The 24503-nt window shown below is 40.7% G+C and overlaps 1 protein-coding gene across 1 annotated transcript in view; it reads right to left on the bottom strand.

Moving 5' to 3' along the window:
• Window positions 1–24503, bottom strand: part of SERGEF (secretion regulating guanine nucleotide exchange factor) — a 173766-nt gene that overhangs the window by 50569 nt on the left and 98694 nt on the right. Inside the window, 1 exon segment of the mRNA XM_069803717.1 lies at window positions 19140–19176. Coding sequence (XP_069659818.1) covers window positions 19140–19176 — 37 coding nt within the window.

Raw genomic sequence — 24503 nt, 5'->3', positions numbered from 1 at the left:
TGCTTCGAAAATATACAGAATTAAATGCTGATAAACAGAAAAGCGTCAGGCATAGTTTAAGTTGATCTACACATTCACAGGTACATTTAATGATCTTATAAGGCATTACACCCTAGCAAAGGCTTGAATGTTCCGACATAGCTGAGGAGCAGCCATTGACAATGAGGCCCTTCAACATGGATCCCTGCCAGGTCTGTAAAGAGCCCAGACACAGATACAGCTATGGATTGTGGAGCAGAAATTCTCCCACTGCCCTGCAGCCAACAATGGTAATCCTCAGGGCTGCACTAACCCCTGAGGCTATACCGTCTGTGCAGGGAGCAAACCCAGTGCCAGCGTTGCACTCAGGTTCAACCTAACCTGAAACCATAAATATAAACCCTAACAATGAAACTACACTGTTTTTTGGACATTGCTACATCCCAGGATAATGTAGGAACTGGCATGTAGACCACAGCATAACACAGATGATTAACTAAGAACTGGCCACTGAAGTTGTTTTTCACAGTCACTTCCAAGAGGATGTTCTGACCACTGTAACATATTTCACCTTTTTAGTTTCATCATTGCAGTTAAATATTGCATTTGAAGAGCAGAAATACTTCTAAAACAGGTCAGAAACAAGCAGGATCACCACTGAGATCCACTTACTATGCATTCAGAATTGAAGGAGAACCTTGGTTTAAGATGAGAAGCCCTTTAAGGTACTAGACTTTTGGTCTAGTCTGTGTCACTCGTTTGTTAGTTACATTTGGGTGTGACTGTCCCAGAAGCAAGAAGCTATGAAAGAATGAATTTTAAGGGCTTTGTGGAGAATAACCAAGATTTGCATACACTGCTTAAGTGCTCATGCAAATGTTCCTCATTCTCAGGATTATAAAATGCATGCTGGAAGCTTTGCTATGTCACTTGAGCTATTTGTCTTGAATCTGGGAAAGATACACAAAGTATCTGCCTCTTGGAAATTACATATTCCACCTCTTTACCCAGAAGAAAGTGCTCTATTTTCAATTATCATATTTACACAAAATTTTTATGTGTTTCGGGCACAAAGCCAGTATATTTCCCTCTTCTTGGTCATCTTTATGATGCCTATTTCAACCTCACATGACAAAGATAGAAGGCAGAGCAAATATGGTAGAATGCTTCTCAAAGGAGAAATGCCTTGCTGGTTTATCAGAAAAGTGAAGTATCTTTTGTGCTTTTTACAAAACTGTTTCCCCCTTCCCCTTTGTTGCTGCTGTTTCAAACCAACCCACTGATGAAGATGGAGGATTTGCGCATGCTGGAGACTGATGTCTTTTATTTATTTACAGACCACTGCTCCTTTTGTGCAATGCAGCTTGCAGTACTCTGAAGAAACATCCACTATTCTGAATTATTACACACTCCATCCTCTTTCTGTTGAGCATTGACTTGCACAAGACAGCCAGTCGTTCCAGTTTGATTACCATGAAGAACAGCAGCACCAATGCATGACAGGAAAGCTGAGACTACCCTTAAGATGACTTTGTTTTATCAAAATAATAACATGGCTAAATATTCTATGCAAAATGCCAGTCTAAGTCTGGAAGAGAAACCACAAATGATCTAGAACAGCAAGAGATGCTCAGCTTTAAGAAGGCATCCAAGCAATGCTAATATAAAACTAAAGCAGTTTTGGGAAAACACAAATAAGGACACCGAGAAGACTACACCAAATTCACAAGGGTCAGACCAGATGAGTTTTAAAGGAATGCCCAATTACTATTACCCTCACAAAAATATTAAAGAAATTAATTGTTTAACATCCAGATCAAAAGCTCAGCTGTACTTTTATTGAAATTATTAAATGTGCCGTCTTATGCCCTCTGTAAAGGCAATCACCCACCTTAATCAGAACCTCAGATTGTTCCATAGCTCCCTGCAGAGAAATCTGCTCCCCCTCTGTTCAGAAATGATCCATCTTACTGCAACTTATTCATCTCCGAACAGTTTCTTACAAACACCAGTATGAACCTCCCTGTCATTTCTCTGTCACTCTGAGTGTCCAAAATACACAGAATAATGCACCTGAGCTTTTCAACAGTGAATCGCAACTGACACAACTTGGAAGATCATCAAATACAGCTACACTCAAGACTTTTTGGTGAGCAGGGTGGATAAGTAGTGCTGAGATTAAAGAGTGCAGGGAGGTTGAAGTTATTTAGCAGTTCTCTCGGAACCCAACATTTAAAAAGGCCTTGAGAATCTCTCTCACTTGAGGATCCCTCAGACCCTTCTGATAAAGAGCAATAGGGAGTAAGACAACTAAAATCTATTTTACCCTCTCCTTAAAACAGCTACGAATTGGTGGAATCTCAGAACCAGACCCAGAAGTACTTAAAAATACTTTCTACTATATTCTAGACTAGCAGCCACTGCTTAGCCTTCTATTAAAAGGGGAATGAACATGATTTTAATTGAAGTATTAATTTTTAAATTATTGTAATATAAAGAGAAAAAACTAAGTTATTGCACTGTAGTCCTGGAACATGAACGAAAAAGAGACTGCCCTGGTTTCAGCTGGGATAGAGTTAATTGTCTTCCTAGTAGCTGGTACAGTGCTATGTTTTGAGTTCAGTATGCAAAGAATGTTGATAACACTGATGTTTGCAGTTGTTGCTAAGTAGTGTTTTGACTGAAGTCAAGGATTTTTCAGCTTCTCATCCCCAGCCAGTGAGAAAGCTGGAGGGGCACAAGAAGTTGGCACAGGACACAGCCAGGGCAGCTGACCCAAACTGGCCAATGGGGTATTCCATACCGTGTGACGCCACATCCAGTATAGAAACTGGGGGGAGTGGGGGCAGGGGATCGCCACTCTGGGACTAACTGGGTGTCGATCAGCGGGTGGTGAGCAATTGCACTGCGCATCATTTGTACATTCCAATCCTTTTATTATTACTGTTGTCATTTTATTAGTGATATCACTATCATTATTAGTTTCTTCTTTTCTGTTCTATTAAACGGTTCTTATCTCAACCCACGAGTTTTACGTCTTTTCCCGATTTTCTCCCCCATCCCACTGGATGGGGGGGGAGTGAGTGAGTGGCTGAGTGGTGCTTAGTTGCTGACTGAGGTTAAACCACGACAGAGACAAATGACATCCAAAAGTTATTCCTGTACATCTGTTTTCACATCTTTGTACACATACAGATATGAATGTAAACGGTCCACAAATCTGGGTCAATACATCACACACATCTACAAAATGATTCAGTTGCTTCCTCTAAGGGTTAAAGTAATAAAGCAACTGCCTGGGTATGCCTGGTTCTGACATTGGAATTAGCATAAGTAGTTTACAATTATGTAATGAGGGGGCTGCAGTCTGGATGGAAAGAAAGAAGCAATTGAGGAGTATTACTATATAATCATCTTGCATCACCAGAATATGAAAACAGTTAAAACTTGAAAAGGAATACCCAAAGCAATCAATCAATCTGATACACCATAACAAGCCTGATTATCATCCACTGTGATGGAATTCAGGCTGCCTTAAGAACTCAAGAAGTTGGGGCCCCAAAGACATGTGTGTACAAAAAATTAATAACCTTAAAATAACTCTAAAAGTCTTGGCTGAAATCACTCAGAGCCCATGCAAGTGTCACGCATGTCATTTACCATGGAAGTGTACACCAGAAACATGCCAGAGCAGCAAGACAACACGCACCATCCATGTTTTAAAGCTGGCAGGCACAGGTTCACTAGTTCTGAAAAAGATCAAGCCTTAAAGTTATACTTACAGTTATAAATTGCTGATGGCAGCTGACTAGATTAGAAGTAAGTGAAGTTCATTTTCCAGAAAGACTTATTTGGCACAATTCCATGGGAGCTTTTTAGCTATCGCTCTTGCTAGGGACAGCCTAACAGCTGAACTCCAGCTTTTCTGAGCCATGGAACAGCTTTTAAAAAAATAAATAAATAAAAAATACAGACAGATCATTGCACCACACAATCCAAACTTAACTTTCCCACTGTATACTAATGTACCACATGTTTTTGCACTGTTTTGTCGGCAATTTCCTTCAGCATAGTTTCTCTATATTTAGGGATAGACAATGAACCTATTAGATCTACCACAAGCTGAGGGGACAAAATTTAGTTAGATGGAAGCAACTTCTGCTTAACATTTGCTTGCTTAAATTAAGGGAACAAAACCGTTTTTTTGAACTTCTACATCTAGAAATGCCTTTCATTTTTGCACGTCATGTACAGAATACCAAATGGAGGCGTGTCATACTATAGAAAGCATTTATTCATCAAGTTACAGCTTTGCAGTACTGCAGCATCATCAACATTTTACTGTCTTGGCCAGGTGTTTAACAGCTTACAACATGATTCAAACTTGACTTCAGGCTTGATCTTCTATCCAACACTAATGCAGCTTAGTAGACTATTTTACAGTGCTATATAACAGACCGGAAAGCAGCTCTTCACAGGATAAAACACTTGCTTTGTGCCTGACTTTTTTTTCTGTGGAGCCAGTACACAAGAAAACAAGTCATCCCACTATATAAAGCAGAGAAACTGGACTTCAGACAAGTTGTATCTACAGACTTCTCACCTATATAATCCCTCCCATACTTGTCCTACACTTCTGTAAGGAGATCACAAAATTTTGACTCAGAATTTTTGCTTAGGTTTTAGGATTGGAGAGAGGAGCACTTATCCTAAGACTTTACACTGGACAGTAAAACAAGCTTTCAGCCAGACAAGGAGTGTGGATCTGGAACAGCCTATTAATAGAGGAAATGAAAACCATCTAATTCATGGCCACATGGACCCAACAAATGTGTGATGAGGGTAAGGTGGAGTGCCCACAGCAGCAGGAGCATGGCATGGTAACTCAAGCAGGACCTCACAGTTTCAGTTCCCTAGGACCCACCACACAGTGCATTCAGCACTCTCAGCTGTGGAGCCTGCAGGCTCAGCATCTCCAGCAGACAAAATCCTGTTGATTTCTGCTGCCCTTGCCCCAGATATCCAACTGAGTATCTTCCAGTGAAATTCCAGGCATAAAGAAAGCATAAGCACATTTACTATAATTATTTTGTAAGTGACCACGCTGCTGTGCTTTGATATCTCAAGCTGAACTATCAAAACCAGTCCTGAAATTCTCTAATCTTTAACTCTTGTGGGCAGAGATCGCCACTTGTGGACATATGCTTCCTAAGGATTAGTGTGAAACTCAACACATTCGTTTCTAGTGAAGACAATTACCAGGTTTGAGCTCCAGCCCTGGGAAGTTAAATGAATGCACAAAGTTCCTTTAATAATACAAGTTTATCATTCTCAGGCTTTAACTGCTCCCACTGAATTTGCAAGTCAGCATTCAGGCAGAAGCAGCCAAAAGATCTTTGCAGAGGGAAGCTATCCTCAAAGTTAGAAAGCAACAACTTCAGAAAGCATGAGAAAGCAAGTAACTGTAAACATACAGAAATATACAGCCTCTGAAGTGGGATACCTCAAAATGTGGTACATCTCATAGTTCAGAAGAGTTATAGAGCATCCATTTCAATTATGATACTTTAATGGTAGCTACTCTAACTACCTAGAGAGAAAAAAACCCACCCACACTCTTGTTCGATTTCTGGCATTTAATTTGCTTGCTGGGGAATCCCTTTGCTTAATAGGTATTTATGTTACTTGCAAGGAATATGTTGCCACGGAGCATCGATCACAGGCATTAGTAAATGATTCTGCCCGTCTTCTTCCCTCTTTTTCTTCTGCCTTTTTGAACCATGCATTCTTCACTGGAGGGACTGCATCTTACTACACATTAGCCTTAACCTGTTGCTAGGTATGCAGGGCAAAACTATAGACACCTGTGATTATATTTGTTTTGATTTCAGTGAATGGTCTCATCCAAAAGCTGCTCTTAAAAGTCTTTCCCTATTTTTCATTGGCACTTTGCTTTGACAGAATGGAGTTCCCTTTCCTTAGAGTGAGAAGGTGGCAGATGGGAGAAGGAGGAGGATCCAAGCAGACAGAGAAGTATTGCACAAGACTTATGCTGAACTTGTCAACAGAACAAGATTTCTTTACTACACTGCTTAAAAAAAAAAAATAAAGTGGCTGCTTCTTTATTCAAAAAATCTACAAGAGCTATACAGTAGCATTCAGGCTTTTTTATTTTAAGGTATTCAGAATTTACCTAGGAAGAATATTGCCTTACAGTTAACTTATCAACAATGTACTATTGAGACTGAAGGAATCTGAGTGACATCTAAGTGACAGCAAACCATCACACTACTCCTGCTGTAAATGGCAGGCAACACAAGGCTTGGCTGTAAGCAGAATATATTTGGATTCCTGCCTCCTTCCATTAGTAGGTGGCAAAACAAGTCTCGGGGCGGGGGGGGGAACAACACCCAAACCAAACAAAACCCACGAAAACAATACAAAAAGCTTAAAAATAGAGTGAGTGGTGGTCTTAGAACAGCAAGGATATCAAACCCTGACAACTTTAACCTTTTGGGCCTACAGAAAAAAATTCACATGAGCATTAAGGTTATGACTGTCCAGATGCACCAAAAAAGCAGCATAGACTAACAACCCTGATTATGTCTCGATTCTGGCACAGGGAGACTTGCAGCTGCCTTCTTCCTGCCTAGCATTCCTCTATAGGAGAGGAACAGGAGAACTGCACTACTAGGACTAAAGGAAGACTCCAGGTTAAATAAGCATGTCTAAAAGTTGCCTCTGGTATGAATCCTTTCATTACCCACCAAAAAGTGCTGTAACAGTGGAGACTAAAGTCATGTTCAGTGACCACAAATCAGACAGTGAGAGGGCTGTCCAACAACTCATGGTAAGGCACAGAGAGTAGTGACACTCTTCCCCTCCTCTGCACAAAAGTGACATAAAGTACTTACTTTTCTTGCCTAAATAAACATCTACTTCTAGGAAAAGGCCAGAATTACCCATGCACTGGGTCTACAACATAGAGAACCAGTGAGTGCCACAAATTTGTCTTACATAACACATCATCCTGCATGTTCAATGTGAAGCACACATTAACATGATAAATTCATACGCAACTGTGATTTCTGAAATAATCCCATTTGGAGGGCTCAGTTACAGAACTCCCCTTGAAGTAAAGGTCACAGATTTGATCTACTATATTAGGTCAGCAGGGAACAGTAACAAATTATTAATTATTCCTATCAAAAATAGAGAACAACTTGTTTTACAGGAGTTGCAAGTAAGCATTTATTAAATCAATAGCATAAAAAATACACATGTTGGCAAATGTAACAGCTACCAAGATTCTGTCAATACAACAAAATTCAGCAGGCTACACTGTAAAACAGTCCTTACCCCTTCAGCATACATACATCTTTCACCATTGACACATTACACACCAAGTGTCCCATGTGCTCATTTAAAAGTACATGTTGCAGGGCTTTAAGAGATACACCTTTCTTCTCATTCTATTTTAAAAGACCTTGAAATGTTCGGAACTGAAAAAAGAAAACACGCAGGAGGAAATAGTTCAGGGGAAAAAAATAGGAAGTTTGTAAGCGAAAGCAAATGTCCCTTTCCAGTCAAGTGAGCTCCCTACTCAGAATTAAACTACTATATGGATTTGTGTTGCTTGTCATCCTGCCCATTATCTGAAATGTCTCAACTCAGCGAGATAGCAGCTGGTGCCACTGAAAATCAAAGGCATACAGAAGACAACCTCCAGTTTAATATCTTCAACATTCACAGCAAAGCATCTGCTTACTTGTTCAATCTCTTGGCAACTCAAATTTGTCACCAAGGTCATGATGGGGTAAATATTTTAAAAAATTAATAGCAAAATGCCTAAAGAAGGGGAAGGGGAGATGATTAATGATGTATCCCAATAGAAGAATTTCTCCATGTTTTCTTAAGTTGTTCTGAGCATCATCCACGAGGAAAAAAAAAAGAAAGTTCATCAAGTTCAGAATCCTTTCTATTCAAAGTTCTTGAGTGACAGAAATTCTTTCCTACTGAGAAAAATGGAAACTGAAATCTTCTAGCCATGTATGTCCTTCACTCATCAGAAAAGGATTGTGTCTTGCATTACAGAATGTCTCATCAGCAGTGATACTCTGGGGTATACAGAACAGCCTCGTTCTCTTTTACAAGGTGAATAATAGGAGATTTGTGAACAGCTTATAGATTTTTAAGTCACTAGCACTGCAGGTCACATAATATCAAAACTCTGCTGCAAATATCTGCTGCATTTTGCAAAGTTCCCCAGAGGACCCCAGGTCTAGGAAGGCCAAGGGAAGGGCCATAGAGAACACTGGAGGTCACTCTCACAGCTGGTATAAGCATTGGAAATTTCACTGTGGTACAGCATCACGTGAGCTGGCTGAAGATATTGCAAAAAAAGTTGTACAAAAGAGCAAATATGGTTGCCAGGCTCCCTGGGTGTAACCTCACACTCACAGAATAGGCCGTGTAAAAAACAAATAGCAAGTGAATATTACCCATGAATAAGAGCAGAGTTAAACATTGGATTTCATGTCCTCTTTATCAGCTGATTTGGCAGTTTCACCTCTTCCACCTATTGCCTTGGGCTACTGCTCCCCATCATAATCACTTTATAGTAATCTAGTAATTTGTTCCAATACAAGAATACAGAGCAGGGATATAATAAGATGCTAAATCTGCACAAAAGGCAGAGAGAAGAGAGCTAAGCCTATAACATGAGTTCCTGGCATCATGTGAAGGCCTTCCTAGAAAACATTTAATTTAGCAAATCAGTGCTATAATATACACAAGCAATGTTTAAGCCAGAATCAATACATCATATATTGTCTTCTTAAGGTTATTATTCCACTAGATTTGTAGAGGGGAGGAGTATGCAGGCCAGAACGCTTATTAAGCTAGGGAAAATGTCACTATCTCATCCGAAAAAATCTATCAAGAAGGACTCAGCATACTGTTTTTTAAAATCACTACAGTTGGGGGGGGCACTGTTGTGGCTGTTGTTGGTTGGGTTTACTTGTTTTTAAGAACACTGACAGGTGTGCTACCATCTTTAGCAAGTTTAGAGCTACCACAATCAAATACACAGGTAATACAGGCATTTTGCTCCTGAAAGACTGATGGGCACCAAGACCTTTATATGTAGCAGTAGTCTCTCACTTAATTCAGCTTCCTGCTAACTACAGTTATGTTTGAAACCATGCCATAAACAACTATAACATGCTTGACCTGATTTCTGTTTGATTTACTTAATCAGCATGAATATATCAACCCTTCTCGCTGCTCCGCAAGAAATGTTAAATGGGCTGTGTTAAATGTCTCTTAAAGCCCTGTTCAGTATAGCTTTCAGTCCTTCTCACTTTCTCACTATACAAATAAGCCCGACAATCTAAAAATAAAATGAGGCAAAGACATTTCTCAGAAATAATAAAAGTCCTGGTTTAGCCTGGTTGCTCGTCAGAGACTCTGCAAAAAGCACAGGAAAAAGCACAACAGTGAAATGAGTCTCAAAAGCATTTCCTATTTTAATTACTTTGTTACTTCCCTTACATAAAGAAGTGTTTGAGTGAAAAAAGTTCAGAAAGCAAGGACAAGTAAAGGGTAATTTTTACAAATATGCCAACTTTCATCTCTGGTTTGACTTTTTTGCCCTAATATTTTTTTAAATACTCACCTCTCTAAAGCCAATGGTTTTTAATAAAATGCTTTATTTTTACCCTGAATGTTTCTCTGGGCTTGCAAGCTTGAATGGCTCCTTCTTTGTTATTAGTAAGAAAAACAATCTTGCTTGCCAGCTAATACCTCCAGATTTTCTCCACTACAGTTTCTGCTACCTTCAAGTTCAAAGTCCTAATTCCTAAAGTGGGAAAAGAGGATCTGCCCTTATGGAAAGCTGGAGGAACAATTCCCCATCAATCTTGGTTTACAAAAGCTTCAAGAAGCCTGCTCTGATGCGTGCATTTAGTCCTCTGCAATTATAACCATGTGAGGGATACGTGTATTGTCCCAGAAATGTCCCTGTTTCATCACCAGCCTTGCAATTATGTGGTTATATACAGCATCATCTCTCAGACCTATGTCACTGTCAGCATCTCTGCTTTAAGCTTTAGTTTTTAAGAGATTTTCTGACCTTCATAACTAAAAGAGCGCAGTTGAAGAATGTGACCAAAATGCATTGTAAAAACCAAAAATTGGGCAGCAAAGATGACTTTGAAATGTGCATTTCCGAAAAACTCCAACTCATCATCAAGCCACTCTCAAATGTTCAAAAAAATCCTTACTTCAGATGCTTTAATTAAGCAGAAAGCTACCTAGAGTATTTAAGACAGTGTTAGTAAGACACACACACAAAAAATATCAGAAGAAAAAAAGCTTCGGAGATTATTCATTTATAACATGTAACCAACTAAGCTAGGTCACACATATTTATTTGTGCACTGACAGAAAAATGTCTTAGTGCTCCATAAAGGAGCTGGATAGTGAGTACACACAAACATGTGGCAGCCAACCCAAGGCTGTACAGCAAGACATTCACTCCTGCAGAGCCACAAATCCCACAGCACAGTAAGGGTACTCCTCATGCCAGCTTTCTAAATATAAACCACCTTTCCCTCCTGTCAACCCTCAAGGTACAAAATTTCTACTCAATGATACACTTAAAAGTTTAAGTGTTGAGGCTGTAACATGTACAGAACCCAGAATCATCAGCATAGCTTACTTAAGCATTGCTCAGTAGGATAGTACTGAAACCATAATTTGTTGCACTTCCAAGTGCTTTCAGCTGCTTTTCTGACCTTGTGTTTTTACTTCGGTGAGCATCTCTCCTATGTGCTCTAGATGATTCCCTGAAGCCAGACATTTGTTCGTCCTTTTATTTCATTTTATAGCCAACAAACACTTAATCTCTCTCTGGTGAGCAAGGATGACTATTTTTGTTACTCCTGTTGGCTTTCTGGAAAATTAAGATAAATATGCCTTAGATATATCGGATATATTTTTCTTCTACTTTAAAGTAATTGCTCCGCTTAAAGCCTGTGAGCAAACAAATATGATAAAAATCTAATTTGTTTTCTAAATACTTAGTATCCATGCAGTAAACTCTCTGAAAAAGGATTGCATGCATCTGTACTGCAGCTCCTACTCTTAAGTCTTCCTGCCCTCCATAAGTTTCTAAAACCAGGTGGAACGACTTTTCTTTTTCACAAATACCTGCAAGCAAGAGCTCTCTACTCATTCTGCTTCAAGTTAAATGCTTGCTTGGTAGCATTTCCTGGTTGTTTGCTAGCTTCCTATAACAATTATCTCCTCTAACTGCCACTCATAGTTCCAGCTTGATGATTTTTAGCTGTCACCAGAGGTTAATACTGCATGCTTGCCTCTTACCCATCTTTTGCAGGGTTCTTGACACAGAGAAATTATCCCTGCAGATGTGATATGGTGTCTTGCAGGAAACATAATGACAGTTAGTGCACAAAAGCTCAACTCTAGATAAACTATAAGCTGACACCACAGTGATATGTAAAGTTCAATTCAAAATTTTACAAGAACTGTGAGCTTTTTATACAGAAAAATAACAGCTTTTATTTTCAGAGCCTAGGCAGCTCTGTACCTGGTAATGACAGGAAACCACACTGTAAACAATATGACAAGCACTGCATTATTACCTGTTTATATGCCAAATGATATAAATTATGATAGAGACACACACACACCAATATTAATTATATTTTAAAATTTCCTCTCTGAGGGGAAGGAAAGTGATTGCAACTATTATTAGTTGTAATGCAGTATTAAAAAAAAAAAATAAAATCAGGTCCCGTTGTGCTAGGCAGTGCTAAAAGACACTAAAAGGCAGTTTTTATTCCAAAGATTTCACAATCTAAATTGACAAGCCACACAGAGAAGAGAGGAGGATGAACAAAGCATTCTGCAGAGTCAAATCGCCCAAAACACGCATCAGTACAGTGACAAAGCCTGAAAGAGAAGGTAGCTATAAAATCTAGGCTTCATTTCAGTCATAGAAGATGCAGTACAGCCAGATCTTATCCTAAACTCTGAAGTTTCTATCTAGGGGTCAATATGATCCACTTTTTTCCTGTGGATCTAATTAGCTTTTCACAGCAAAATATCCTCCCTTTCCTGTAACCGGCGGCCACTGACTTTAGATATTTTGGTTGATACAAAACTTTTTTTAGCCCCATCAGAAAGCTTTTCCCAAATGCTCAAATTAGCATTTCCTCATTTCTCTCCTCATCACCTTACACCCACAAATTCATAAAATAGTTGGCAGCTTGGCTTCCCACTAGCCCTTGGAAAAGAAGCTCAAAGAGATCAGAGGATCAGATTTTGTGAGTTTAACTTGCGGAAAATCACAAAAAAATCAGACATTTGAAATTCATTTGCAGCTTCTATCTTACCAGAGGAACAATTAGTTTGCCTGGAGCATGAAATAGTCTATGGAAAAGAAACACAAAGCAAAAAGACATTTGAACAGCACTGTTAGGGCTCACTGTATCTAAACATGACAGGAAAACTGTGATGGCAGACCTGTATCTAGCTCTGTAGAAAGCGCTCAAGACAGGTGCTCAGCTAATGACATGAGCAAGGCTGCTTTTTCACAACTAATATAACCAAAGCAGTTTATATTTCAAAGAGCTATTTTAACAGTCAAAGCCACATTAAGAGCTAAATGACATACAAAATGGCTCTGCCAGAGAACAAATTTAGAAGGCCAACATAAAACCCCCATGAAAATGACAACAGTGATGGTTACTCAAAGTCCTGCCAGGTGCCCTTTAATAAGCAGAGAATGTGATTAGTGCTGCAATGCAAAGAGACAGCGTGCTGCAACATGACTCCATGCTGGTCTGCCAGGAAACTTTTACAATAGAGACCCTGGCTGCACTGGGATTTTTCATGCATAATAAATAAAGCAATAGACTAGCAGACTGAGGCTCCTTGCTGAACATCAGTGCCCTCCACTGCGTATGCTGAAGATTCCTCCAAATACTACAGCAATACAAAAAGCAAGAGAGAGAATTTATGATTCTTCTCTTTATGACAGACTGCCGAGTCCCCTGGGACTGAATGTCAGACACATGACTACATCTGCCGCTTTGTAGGGCTGCTGTGAACATCTAAATAATACTGTCAGCATAACACAGAGATCCATCCATCAGCCTGCACCGTCTCCTCTCCCCATTGGTGCTCACTCTGCCATAGAAATATGCCTTTCATAATTTGTTACAGTACTTCCTCAACTGATGCTTTATACAATAATTTAGTTAGAATCATGGAACTTCACTAAAAGAATGTGACCTCGTTAATTAAGAGGTAGTGGGTCCCCACGTAAGAACCCTTCAGCTTGCTTATTACAAAATGTGGAAGCAAAGTGTTTGAGATGCCATTAGCAGCACCACCACCATTTTAGGACGGTAATCACCAGCTCCTCAAAAGTTTGGGATAACTTTGATGACATTTGTTTTCCAGCTCATTATTACTATGTTCTTCCAGTGCAAGAACATAAGGAACAAATTTTAACACATCATGTAATAATAATTCTTTTACTGCTCCTCTAACACTACCGCACACTTTAGATCAGAGCATTTAAAGCACAACCAACCATTTGAGTGGAGGGATGTTTTATCCTAATTTCCTCTACAAAGACTATTCTTCTATTAAATTTAGTATTACTGTTTACTCTCCAACTGGATGAACTGCAGCTTCAGAGGAATGTGAATGCCCATGTCATGATATTTACAACAGTGGTTGAACATGAGCCACAGAGAAGACAATCTTAGAATAGAATCATAGAATCATTTAGGTTGGAAAAGACCTTTAAGATCACAGAGTCCAACTGTCAACCATGCCCACTAAACCATCGTCTGGAGTGCCTTGTCTACGCGCTTTTTGAATACCTCCAGGGATGGTGATTCAACCACTTCCCCAGGCAGCCTGTTCCAATGCCTGACAACCCTCTCAGTAAAGAAATTTTTCCTAATATCCAAACTAAACCTCCCCTGCCGCAACTTCAGGCTGTTTCCCCTTGTCCTATCACTTCTTACTTGGGAAAAGAGACCAGCACCCACCTCGCTACAACCCCCTTTCAGGCAGTTGTAGAGAGCGATAAGGTCTCCCCTCAGCCTCCTTTTCTCCAGGCTAAACAGCCCCAGCTCCCTCAGCCGCTCCTCATAAGACTTGTGCTCCAGGCCCCTCACCAACTCGGTTGCCCTTCTCTGGACATGCTCCAGCACCTCAATGTCTCTCCTGTAGTGAAGGGCCCAAAACTGAACACAGTACCCCAGGTGCGGCCTCACCAGTGCCGAGTACAGGGGAACAATCACCTCCCTGCTCCCGCCGGCCACACTATTTCTGATACAGGCCAGGATGCTGTTGGCCACCTTGGCCACCTGGGCACACTGCTGGCTCATATTCAGCCGGCTGTCAACCAGCACACCCAGGTCTTTCTCTGCTGGGCAGCTTTCCAGCCACTCCTCCCCAAGTCTGTAGCACTGCATGGGGTCGCTGTGACCGAAGTGCAGGACCCGGCACTTGGCCTTGTTGAACCTCATACAATTGGCCTTGGCCCATCGATCCAGCCTGTCCAGATCCCTCTGTAGAGCCTTCCTACCCTCCCAACCTGGTGTCATCTGCAAACTTGCTGAGGGTGCACTCAATCCCCTCATCCAGATCATTGATAAAGGTATTAAACAGAACTGGCCCCAATACTGAGCCCTGGGGAACACCACTTGTGACCCACCGCCAACTGGATTTAACTTGATCTTGAAACAGATCACACATTCCAAAATACAGCAAACAAAAAAGGCAACAGGAGACAAAACTAACCCTTTTCTGGAAGGGCCTATTATTTAGCAGAAAGTTGAGAAGTGTTTTTAAAAATGTTGTATGAAAATGCTGTTGCATTGAACACACTGAAATGGGGCTCAGTGTGATCAGACAGGGACTCGTCTCCTCACACGTCACTTGTGCTTCTGTGTGCAAAACACGCTTATGGTTGGGTGGCCAGCTTGGACATTTAGGGCTTTTTTTGTTGTTGTTGTTGTAACATTAATTACACATTGCCCTCCCCACCACCATTACGCACAGGGAAAAGCAGTGCTAAGTAGCTAACCTGAAAAGAAAAAGGTCCAAAGGAGACAGAGACAAGTATCAAGGGAGTAACTGCACAATGACAATAATCACAAAGTCCAGTTTCTTCTTGTGAACACTGCTGCACCACCACCACCTGCACTGACAGTGCCCTTGCAGTGAGTCACTACACAGTGGTATCAAAGCCAGGATTTGTGGTCTATCTCACTGAAGGTTTTAAATCCTCCATGCAAGAAAATAGCATTGCCCTGAGCAGCAGTCAGAATTCACCACACTGACTATATAAATGCAAGGAAAAGCCATTTGCACTATTTGAAGTAGCCACACATCCAAACACTTTTCCCCTTCAAAACACCATACAAGAAAATGTTTACTTGAAAGGTCCATGTCTTTCTCTTCCAAACACACAAAAACACTTAAAGTGTCCAAGTTACCTGTTACATTAGCAGAAAAATCACCAATTAGATTTGGTATCAGCCACTGCACTACTGTAGGCATGCATAGACCAGGTGAGAAATAACTGCTTATAAACATACAGTAAAGGGGACCCAAATTCCCCTTTGAAGGCTGCTTTAAAGATGGACTTCAACTGAAGCTAATAAGTTTTTAAAACTGTTTTTAAAACAAGCACTTCTCCCTACACATCTTCCAGTACCTTTTCTTTAGAAGATTTTTATTGGTTTATACAGGTTGAGAAAATGGCTAAAAGCAAGACCAAAAAGGGATATTATGCTTTACCAAAGTTTGGGGAGACCCAGGCTCTACCAAGGTTTGGGGAGACCCAGACTATAAAAGTGTCAATCCTGTAATGTTGGGGGGGGGGGGGGCTGGGGGAATGGTGTTAGGAGGGGGGGGTGTTTGGTTTTTTTACTACTTCAAGGAGGCTTGAATAAAATTTCTGTGTTTAATTTTTATTAAAATAAGGCATTTGCATTTGGAGGCTCTTCAAGGCATTCTGTCCTGTGCCCTGCGGTTTCAGGACAGTCAAGGCATTGCATGAGCTGCATGTGGCATGCTAAGTGTTCTCTTAAAGGATAAGTATTCTCTTTTAAAAGAAAGGTTCAAATTCTTAGGGGGAGTGGGTAGGAACTTGGTAAGAGCCTTCTCCATAAATACCATTTTTAGTCACATGCTTTTCAGGGTAAGAATCAAACCTCCCCACTTTTTCAGTGTTGACTCCTCACTTCTTCAGTGTTGAAAACACTATAGACTCCCAAACCTGGAAAAGTTCAATTTTGTCACTGTGATTTAGTTCCATTGTGTATTTCAATTGTTGAAAGATTCTGTCTTAATATCATGAAGTTCAGTGCTACACAGTGTGGCTATTGTACTCAGGTTGAAAAGCCAGCCTTTGCTATGCTCAGTAAGTACATACACAGTTTTCAGTGTTGGAAGATGTTTTTCAGATGTGAGAAGTTATACGGCATTTATTAAATAACTATTCATTTTTTTCAATCAAGAATAGGCTGGCTTCCACGATGATTAGTCCTTGATTGAGGTGAAAAGTGCAAGGTTTTTTTTCTTATTAGGCAGGGATTTTTGTTTTCAAGTGAAAAGTCATACAAACGTGAAAAATATTACAATACTTGCAAATTTTAGAATTAGTATCACAGGACAACACCAAAACAAAACAAAATTTTAAGTGTTTTCACCAAGAGCTAGAAATGAAGATGTTTACAGTTTTTCATGTACTAATTATTACTTTTAACTCACTAAGTTTAGAAATGTAGGTATATTTGGAGACATCCCACACCTCCTTTTCCTTTATATCAAACATTTATGTCATGATCAAATGAAAACTGAATTTCTTCCAATTTACCCATGAAAAAAGGAGTCAGTGCCATCAGTGAAGAGAACAGCCAAATTTTGCACTGACTTCAGTAGAAGAAAGCAGGAAAAGAGAATTCAAATAACTGAACCGTACAAATGAATGCAGACTATATAAAGTAACGTGAAGACACTAACTGCTTGCTAGCCCTACAGATCAGTTTGTATCATCAGCAAGATGACTGGAATATAACTTCAGCATTTGTGAAATCAATCATAAATCTAGCCTCTCTGTCTTAAAAATGTTTCTATTTAAAAGATGATGCAATAAAAAAAAGCACAAACACATTTGTATATACAACCAGAAATAGTGACTTGAATATTGTACTGTTAAAGGCTTGCTTTTCAGTTTACCTTTCATATTGAACTTGAGTTATTTCAGTCTAAAAGTCAATCACTCAAGCATTTACTAATTAAGAAAGAAACTGATGATATAGTTGTCCTCAATAAACTCTGCTTGAATGATAAGTTATTAGAAAATTGTACAATCAAGTAGACATATTTATGGAAATCTGTGTGATATCTTTAAGAACTGTAACAGCTGACAGCTTTGAACCAAGAGTGACAAGTGATCAAAGAAATCCTACCACAAAGTGTTCTAAAAAGTCAACCTTTTAAAAGCACATGTAAAAATTCATTTCAGGAATAAAATGTATCATAGGTCTTTAGTTCAAAAAAAATAGTAACATCACATCTCTGTTGTCCTTGAAATAAAATTGACTAGCTTCCCAGCATTGATAATCTTCCCATTGAATTCAATGAGTGCAGCACACAGCTTAGACAGGCTTATGATGTTCTTTACATATGCAAAGTTCTTAGTTTATTGTAACTTTCTTCTAGAATTTCCTTCCCCTACCCAATTTTTCCAGAGATTTCTGCCTAGAAGGCAGAAAGCTTAAAAGGACATAGGGAGAGAGAAGGTTATTCAAACTCAATGCTTTGCTTTCGTGCACACTGGAGGAATCTGCTAGCAGTACACTTTTACTTCATCAATTCAGCAAGAAACACAATGTGATTCTTCAGATTGCTCTTCAGTTGACATTCAGAAACACCAGACTGACAATTAATACAGGCATGTGACACTGAACAAGGAGGTAGAAGGTAAAGGGAAAATCTTTTCTTAGAGACAGCCATAAACTCAGTAGAACTTAACAAATTCACTACAAGGTTTAATTGTAGAAGCAGAATTAGAAAATATACTACAGTATATATGGAAATATACTATATATACAGAACACCACCTCTGTGGCCAGGTAATGAGACTGATAAGACACCAAGCTAAAATAAATACCTTAAGAATTAGGACATGTAATGCAGGTTGGATAACAAATAGCTGGTTTCTCCACACCTGTCACACCACACTTAAGAAAAATCAAAGAAATTCTTCACTTAACATCTGATGCATCAGTCATGGCAATCAAAAATGTCTATGTGGATGGAGTACTGGCCTGAACCTTAGAAGACTGTTTCATTTCCAGCTCCGATTAGCATAGAATTCCTTTCTTCATCTCTCACCCTGTTTATTAATGGGGATAATTATGCTGACCTCCTTTATAAAGCACCAGAAAAACTACAGTTAAAAATGTTCTTAAACATGTAATTATAAATAGCAGCAATGACGTATCAAACTTCAGTTATCAACTCATCACATGAAAGCAAGAATCTGATTGTTCCTGGAACTAGTAGACAAAATTCAATTTTTCCACCAACATTAGCTTCCTAGTACTTTCATCATTACTACAACAGCTGCATTATACTAAGATGCACTGAAGAACCTGACTACCATTGACTGACATTTTGAAGATTTTTCCAAACTTTGAACAACGAAAGATCCAGGATTATTTTTCATTGAAAAATTTCCATGTTAAACAAAGATACTTTTGACCAGCTTCAAGTTTAGATGCTACTCTGAATCTGCAGCTTGAATTATTGCAACAGCTCCATTCTAAAACAGCACTTTGCAGATGTATTTTGCTGTTACATCCATCAACCCCTCTTTTCTTACTGGGTCTGGTCAATGAGGGCACCTTTTCATCATCACCATTTATGCTACCCGTTTCTCTTCTTCTATCTTCCACATCTATATGTTACTTTCCTCCTTTCAGCTGCACACAGTGCCCTTAATCACTCAGTATGTAAGATGTGCACGTTTTTCTTTCATCTTGTGCTACTTCAAAATGAAAAAAAGGTGAGAGGATTTGATATAAAATTAAGCTACTTACCAACTACTGCCAGATTATGCTCTGAGCCACATGCGATCTGAAAAAGAAGTATGAATGAATTAAAAAAACCCCGCTTACCAGTATGAAGACAACCACCATTATGACAGGAAATTAAAAATTAACCTGAAACAAACAACTACAGTTTGTAGGATGCAAAAATCAAGGTTGAAGTGTTCTCACTTTTAAACGAATTTTCATTTGTAGGCTCACTTAGGGGCTTAGTGGCAGGAGAGTATGTTTGTTTTGTTAATAAACAGGCATTTTCTTTTCAAAATACAGTCACCACTGACATTTCAATCCTCAGGAGCAAGACTAGCCACAATTCTGCAAAAACATCACACCCTTGACAACATCCACTGGATCCAACAGGACTATTCATGGGCATAGAGCAAACACAGATTAAGCCTTTGCAAGATCAGAGCCATACGGAGACAGCTGGGAATCAGAAGGGCAACGAGGATCTCCATTTCTCCTATCTATACTGTTTTTCCAGATGATCCCTGAAAAACTGCACAAAGTATACAGGCTCAGTGTGAGAAACCTGAAGCGATATGATCCCTATGGTCATTTGTCTAGAATGGAGAAAAAAATACCATAGAACTCAACTCTTCTATTAGCAGCAGGCTGGTTTAATTTTTTAAAGCCGCAGAAAAAAAGAAACCAATGCAAACATTTTCTCACAAGCTCATTCATTAGTGATGGAAATCAGTTATGAATTTCTTTTCAAAGTGAACTCATAGCCAATGTATTTTGCTTTCTTCTTTGCAGCTGCTGTGAACATGTCAGATGTTTAAGTTGCTTTAGCATATATCATGTAGTATCACTCACTAAACTTTCCTAAATTCTTCACAAATGATGGTAACACAAGCACTGAGAGCAGCCCACTGCCTTACTGCAAGGGTTTGTTTCTCCTATCGAATTCTTTTGCAGTGTCACTGCTGGCATAATTGTCTGACGTAACATAGACATCATCTTACACCAGGTTACTCTGCTGAGTGCCCTCAAGTTTTAAATCGAAACACAAGCAATCCCCTCAAAACCCTGTATCCACTTCATGTATCCGTTAGGTCTTGCACCTACTTGCCTGTTACACGTACTACTGAGCTGGAGAAAATTAATAAACACATTCTTCTACTTCTTAAAAGTAGATTTAATATATATAAAAGATATATATATAAAGATACAATATAAAACAGAAGTATATGCTCAGTTATATATAAAAAAATAGAAGTCCATACCATCAAAATTTTATATGGTTTTGTGAGTGCATAACTTTATAGTTTTTACCGCCAGAGAAACTGCTACAATCACCTCAATGTCTGCATAACATAAAACCATGGAAGTTAACAAAACAGTCCTTGTAATTGGCTCACTGTGCTTGAGCATTTACTGGAAAAGAGATGCCCAAGACTGACAGACAGACTAGCTTGAGCAATTGTGTTACAAATAAATACTGCAATCGCTACTACTCACGATGTACCTGCACCACAACTGTGACATGAAAATATTTGGTCACTGCCATCCTAACACAACAATGGCAAGGAAGACAAAACAGACTCTTTAGGATAGAGGTGCTTAGCCAAGACATTAAAGCATTTGGGAAAACAGGGCAAGAAGAATAATTCAAGCCACAGCACAGTCCAGCATGGCCTCATCTTCAGAAAAGTCAAGGCAAAGCAGCAGGAAAAGCAATGCCTTTGCAAGAGCACTAGCAGGATTGCATCAAGTCTTCTATTCCACAATATTGCAGACAGGCAAAGCTTTAAGCCCTGACTATTACAATGCATAAATCATCACCATATCCCGTGTCATTATCCTCACCACAAGTCAGAGCCCTACATGGGAGCAGGGCTGGTTCCTAATGCCTATTCACTGGCTAATGCTCCCACCAATGCTTCTCAAGCTTAAAGGTTGATGCCATGGAAACAAGAGTCACACATGGAAACACACACGAAGGCTTTCTCGCAAAAAAAGCAAATTCTGCATCTTCACCAAGTGCTGAAAATTGAAGATACTGAAGCTGCTGCTAATAAAATAAATAAATTTAATCTGAGGTGTGAATAATCCTGTCTCGGCTACTTCTCTAGGAAATACGCTAACACAGACACAGATTCAAAAGCATCGGTACAAAAGAACTGCTCAGGCTGGTGGCTCATACTTATTGCCAGGATCCCCTTCAGAAACACTACATTAAAAACAAAACGAAACAAACCCCACCCAAACAAGGTGTTGTTTAGAATGTAAAACATCCCATGACAAGCTTTTTCTTCCTATATCTAATAGCAGCAGCTACAGAGCCTGTAAACCAGATAAAAGAACATCGGTGACCTCAGACGGCTTTGTACTCTATTCATGTAGCTGATACTCTGCCCACCGTTCAGAGCCACCCGCTAGCCAGCTTATCAGGTTGTAAGGGAGTCCATCAAACCGCACTGGGCACAACCAGAGCAGGAATTGCTGTATTACACGGACTCCCCAGCCCTGGGGAGCTGCCCCAGGACGGCCCCCCACGGCCAACCCGCTGTGCAGGCGCACCCGCTGCAGCTCTGTAGCCTGAGGGGGTAAAAGCTATTGCAAAGCTGTGATGGGTTGACCCTGGCTGGACGCCGGGCGCCCACCAAAGCCGTTCTATCACTCCCCCATCCTCAGCTGGACAGGGGAGAGGAAAATATAACAAATAGCTTGCGGGTCGAGATAAGGACGGGAGAGATCATTCACTAATTACCATCACGGGCAAAACAGACTCAGCTTAGGGAAAATTAGCTCACTTTTTATTACAAATCAGCCAGAGTAAGGTAAATGAGAAATAAAACGAAATCTCAGAACACCTTCCCTCCACCCCTCCCTTCTTCCCGGGCACAACTTCACTCCCGGATTTCTCCACCAAGCCCCCCCAGCGGCACAAGGGGGACAGGGATGGGGTTTACGGTCATCACATGTTATTTTCTGCCGCTTCACCTCCTCAGGGCGAGGGCTCGTCACACTCTTCCCCTGCTCCAACGTGGGGTCCCACCCACGGGAGACAGTCCTCCACGAACTTTCTCCAACGTGGGCCATTCCCACGGGCTGCAGTTCTTCACGAACTGCTCCAGCATGGGTCCTTTCCACGGTGTGCAGTCCTTCAGGCACAGACTGCTCCAGCGTGGGTCCCCCATGGGGTCACAAGTCCTGCCAGAAAACCTGCTCCGTGGGCTCCTCTCTCCACAGATCCGCAGGTCCTGCCAGGAACCTGCTCCAGCGCAGGGTTCCCACGGGGTCACAGCCTCCTTCAGGAACCCACCTGCTCCGGCGTGGGGTCCTCCACGGGCTGCAGGTGGATATCTGCCCCACCATGGACCTCCCTGGACTGCAGGGGGACAGCCTGCCTCACCAGGGTCTTCACCACGGGCTGCAGGGGAATCTTCGCTCCGGCGCCTGGAGCATCTCCTCCCCCTCCTTCTGCACTGACCTTGGTGTCCGCAGGCTTGTTTCTCTTACATGTTCTCACTCCTCTCTCCGGTGGCTGTTTTTCCGCGTCCCAACTTTTTTTTCCTTCTTAAAAATGTTATCACAGAGGCGTAACCACAATCACTGATTGGCTCGGCCTTGGCCGGCGGTGGGTCCGTCTCAGAGCCGGCTGGTATGGGCTCGCTCTCTCTCGAACACAGGGGAAGCTTCCAGCAGCTTCTTACAGGAGCCACCCCTGTAACCCCCCCCGCTACCAAAACCTTGCCACATAAAACCAATACAAAAGCACATACGACCAGCGCTGCTGCACCCTTTTCGGTCGGGTAAGAGCCACCTCAGTGGAAGTGCCAGCTTTGCTCACAGTGACTGAAACCAAGCAAAATCGCAAGCTGCTGAAGGCAGTGCCCTGGATTCACCTTCGATGCCTCAGAGCAAGGACAGCGCACACCATGTACCAGCAGCAGTACTGTACTCCAAAGAAGAATTTGCTAGATCGAGAGCACAAGGTTCACCACCTCTGCCTTATCGCTGGGTGTCACCAGCCGACAACACAGACTGACTTTGTAGGAACCCCCAAATAAAAAACACCCTTAGGGGACTCTAAAGTTAACTTTCTGAAACAACAGCCCTATTCACCATCCATGTTGCTTGCTACAGGCTACACCATCCACCCACAGGATTCCTGCTGGCCTGCACACCTACGACTGTGGAGCTCAGAAAGGACCACACCACAGAGGTGAGGCAAGGTTTCCACTGCTTAATGAGCAGTGCTGCCTTGCAGGTATTTCATAACATCTTTTTTACAGTAAGCTTTAAAATGTGACACCTCCTTTTCTTCATGACTCCCCACAACAGGCAACAATCAGCCAAGAACGCATAATTTGCTGGTACAAATACAGACCAGCCAGAGAACAGCATTGCTGAACAGATGTTTTATGCTTACATCAGATGTAATAAGCTCTGCAGTCAGCGCAGGTCACTGGGAGAAACCTGGTATTTACTGCAGCAACCATAATTTTCTGGCTACTTCTCTTCTGTCCCCACCCCCAACATGCTGCAGAGAAATTAAATTCCAACAGACATCTGCATGCTCCCAGTGGATAAGTACATTCAAGGGTACTTATAAACACACAATAATGCTTTCTAAATGAGCAATACTTTTACATTCTGTTTTAATTGAAAAAAAATCACTAATCTTAAAGACAAATCAGAGTGACTGCTAGTGAGTAAAGCATTCTGTGAGCCTAAGAAACATGACCCCCCGCGCAGAAACAGTTCATATTAAGTTTCTTCTCTGTTCAGAGGAAAATTTGAGAAGAGTTGTGCAAGGATATTGTGATCTCTATATAAATGATCTCAAAGCACCTTACAAACACCTGTGAGGCAGGAAAAGAATGCTTAGGGACCATTTTACTCAGAACTTATTTACCTTATTATCTGTGCCCTTTCAACCATACACAAATTGTTTGTTTCTTCCCTTAAACTGTGTGTTAGCAAGCTGTTTTCTACCTAGCAATGGCTGCAGTTCAGATCCATCCATCCATCCAGACTTAACACATGGTGAGAAGCAGCCAAGGGACCAGCATTTTATTAATCATAAATAGTCAGGACATAAGCTGCATGGACGGCGAGGACAGGCCTTAGCACAGCAACCACTAACACTGGGCAAAACACCAACATCTTTCTGCAGCCATGCTTGTGGCCCAGCCCTAACAAAAATTAATTGATTGAATGTAAAAACAGTGGGTTACACAAAATAGAGAAAGTATTTCACTTCAGATTGAAGTATATTTTATATACTATATGAAGTATAAAAAACAGTAACATTTAAGATATAGTACATATACATTCCTATATATGCACGCATGTGTGTGTATAAGAAAATGTGTGCATATGTAAATATATGTGTGCTTATTA

The sequence above is a fragment of the Haliaeetus albicilla genome, chromosome 16 (genome assembly GCF_947461875.1).
Source record: "Haliaeetus albicilla chromosome 16, bHalAlb1.1, whole genome shotgun sequence".
Lineage (NCBI taxonomy): Eukaryota > Metazoa > Chordata > Aves > Accipitriformes > Accipitridae > Haliaeetus > Haliaeetus albicilla.
The sequence above is the reverse complement of the archived record's forward strand: the minus strand, read 5'-3'. Positions and strand labels throughout refer to the sequence as shown.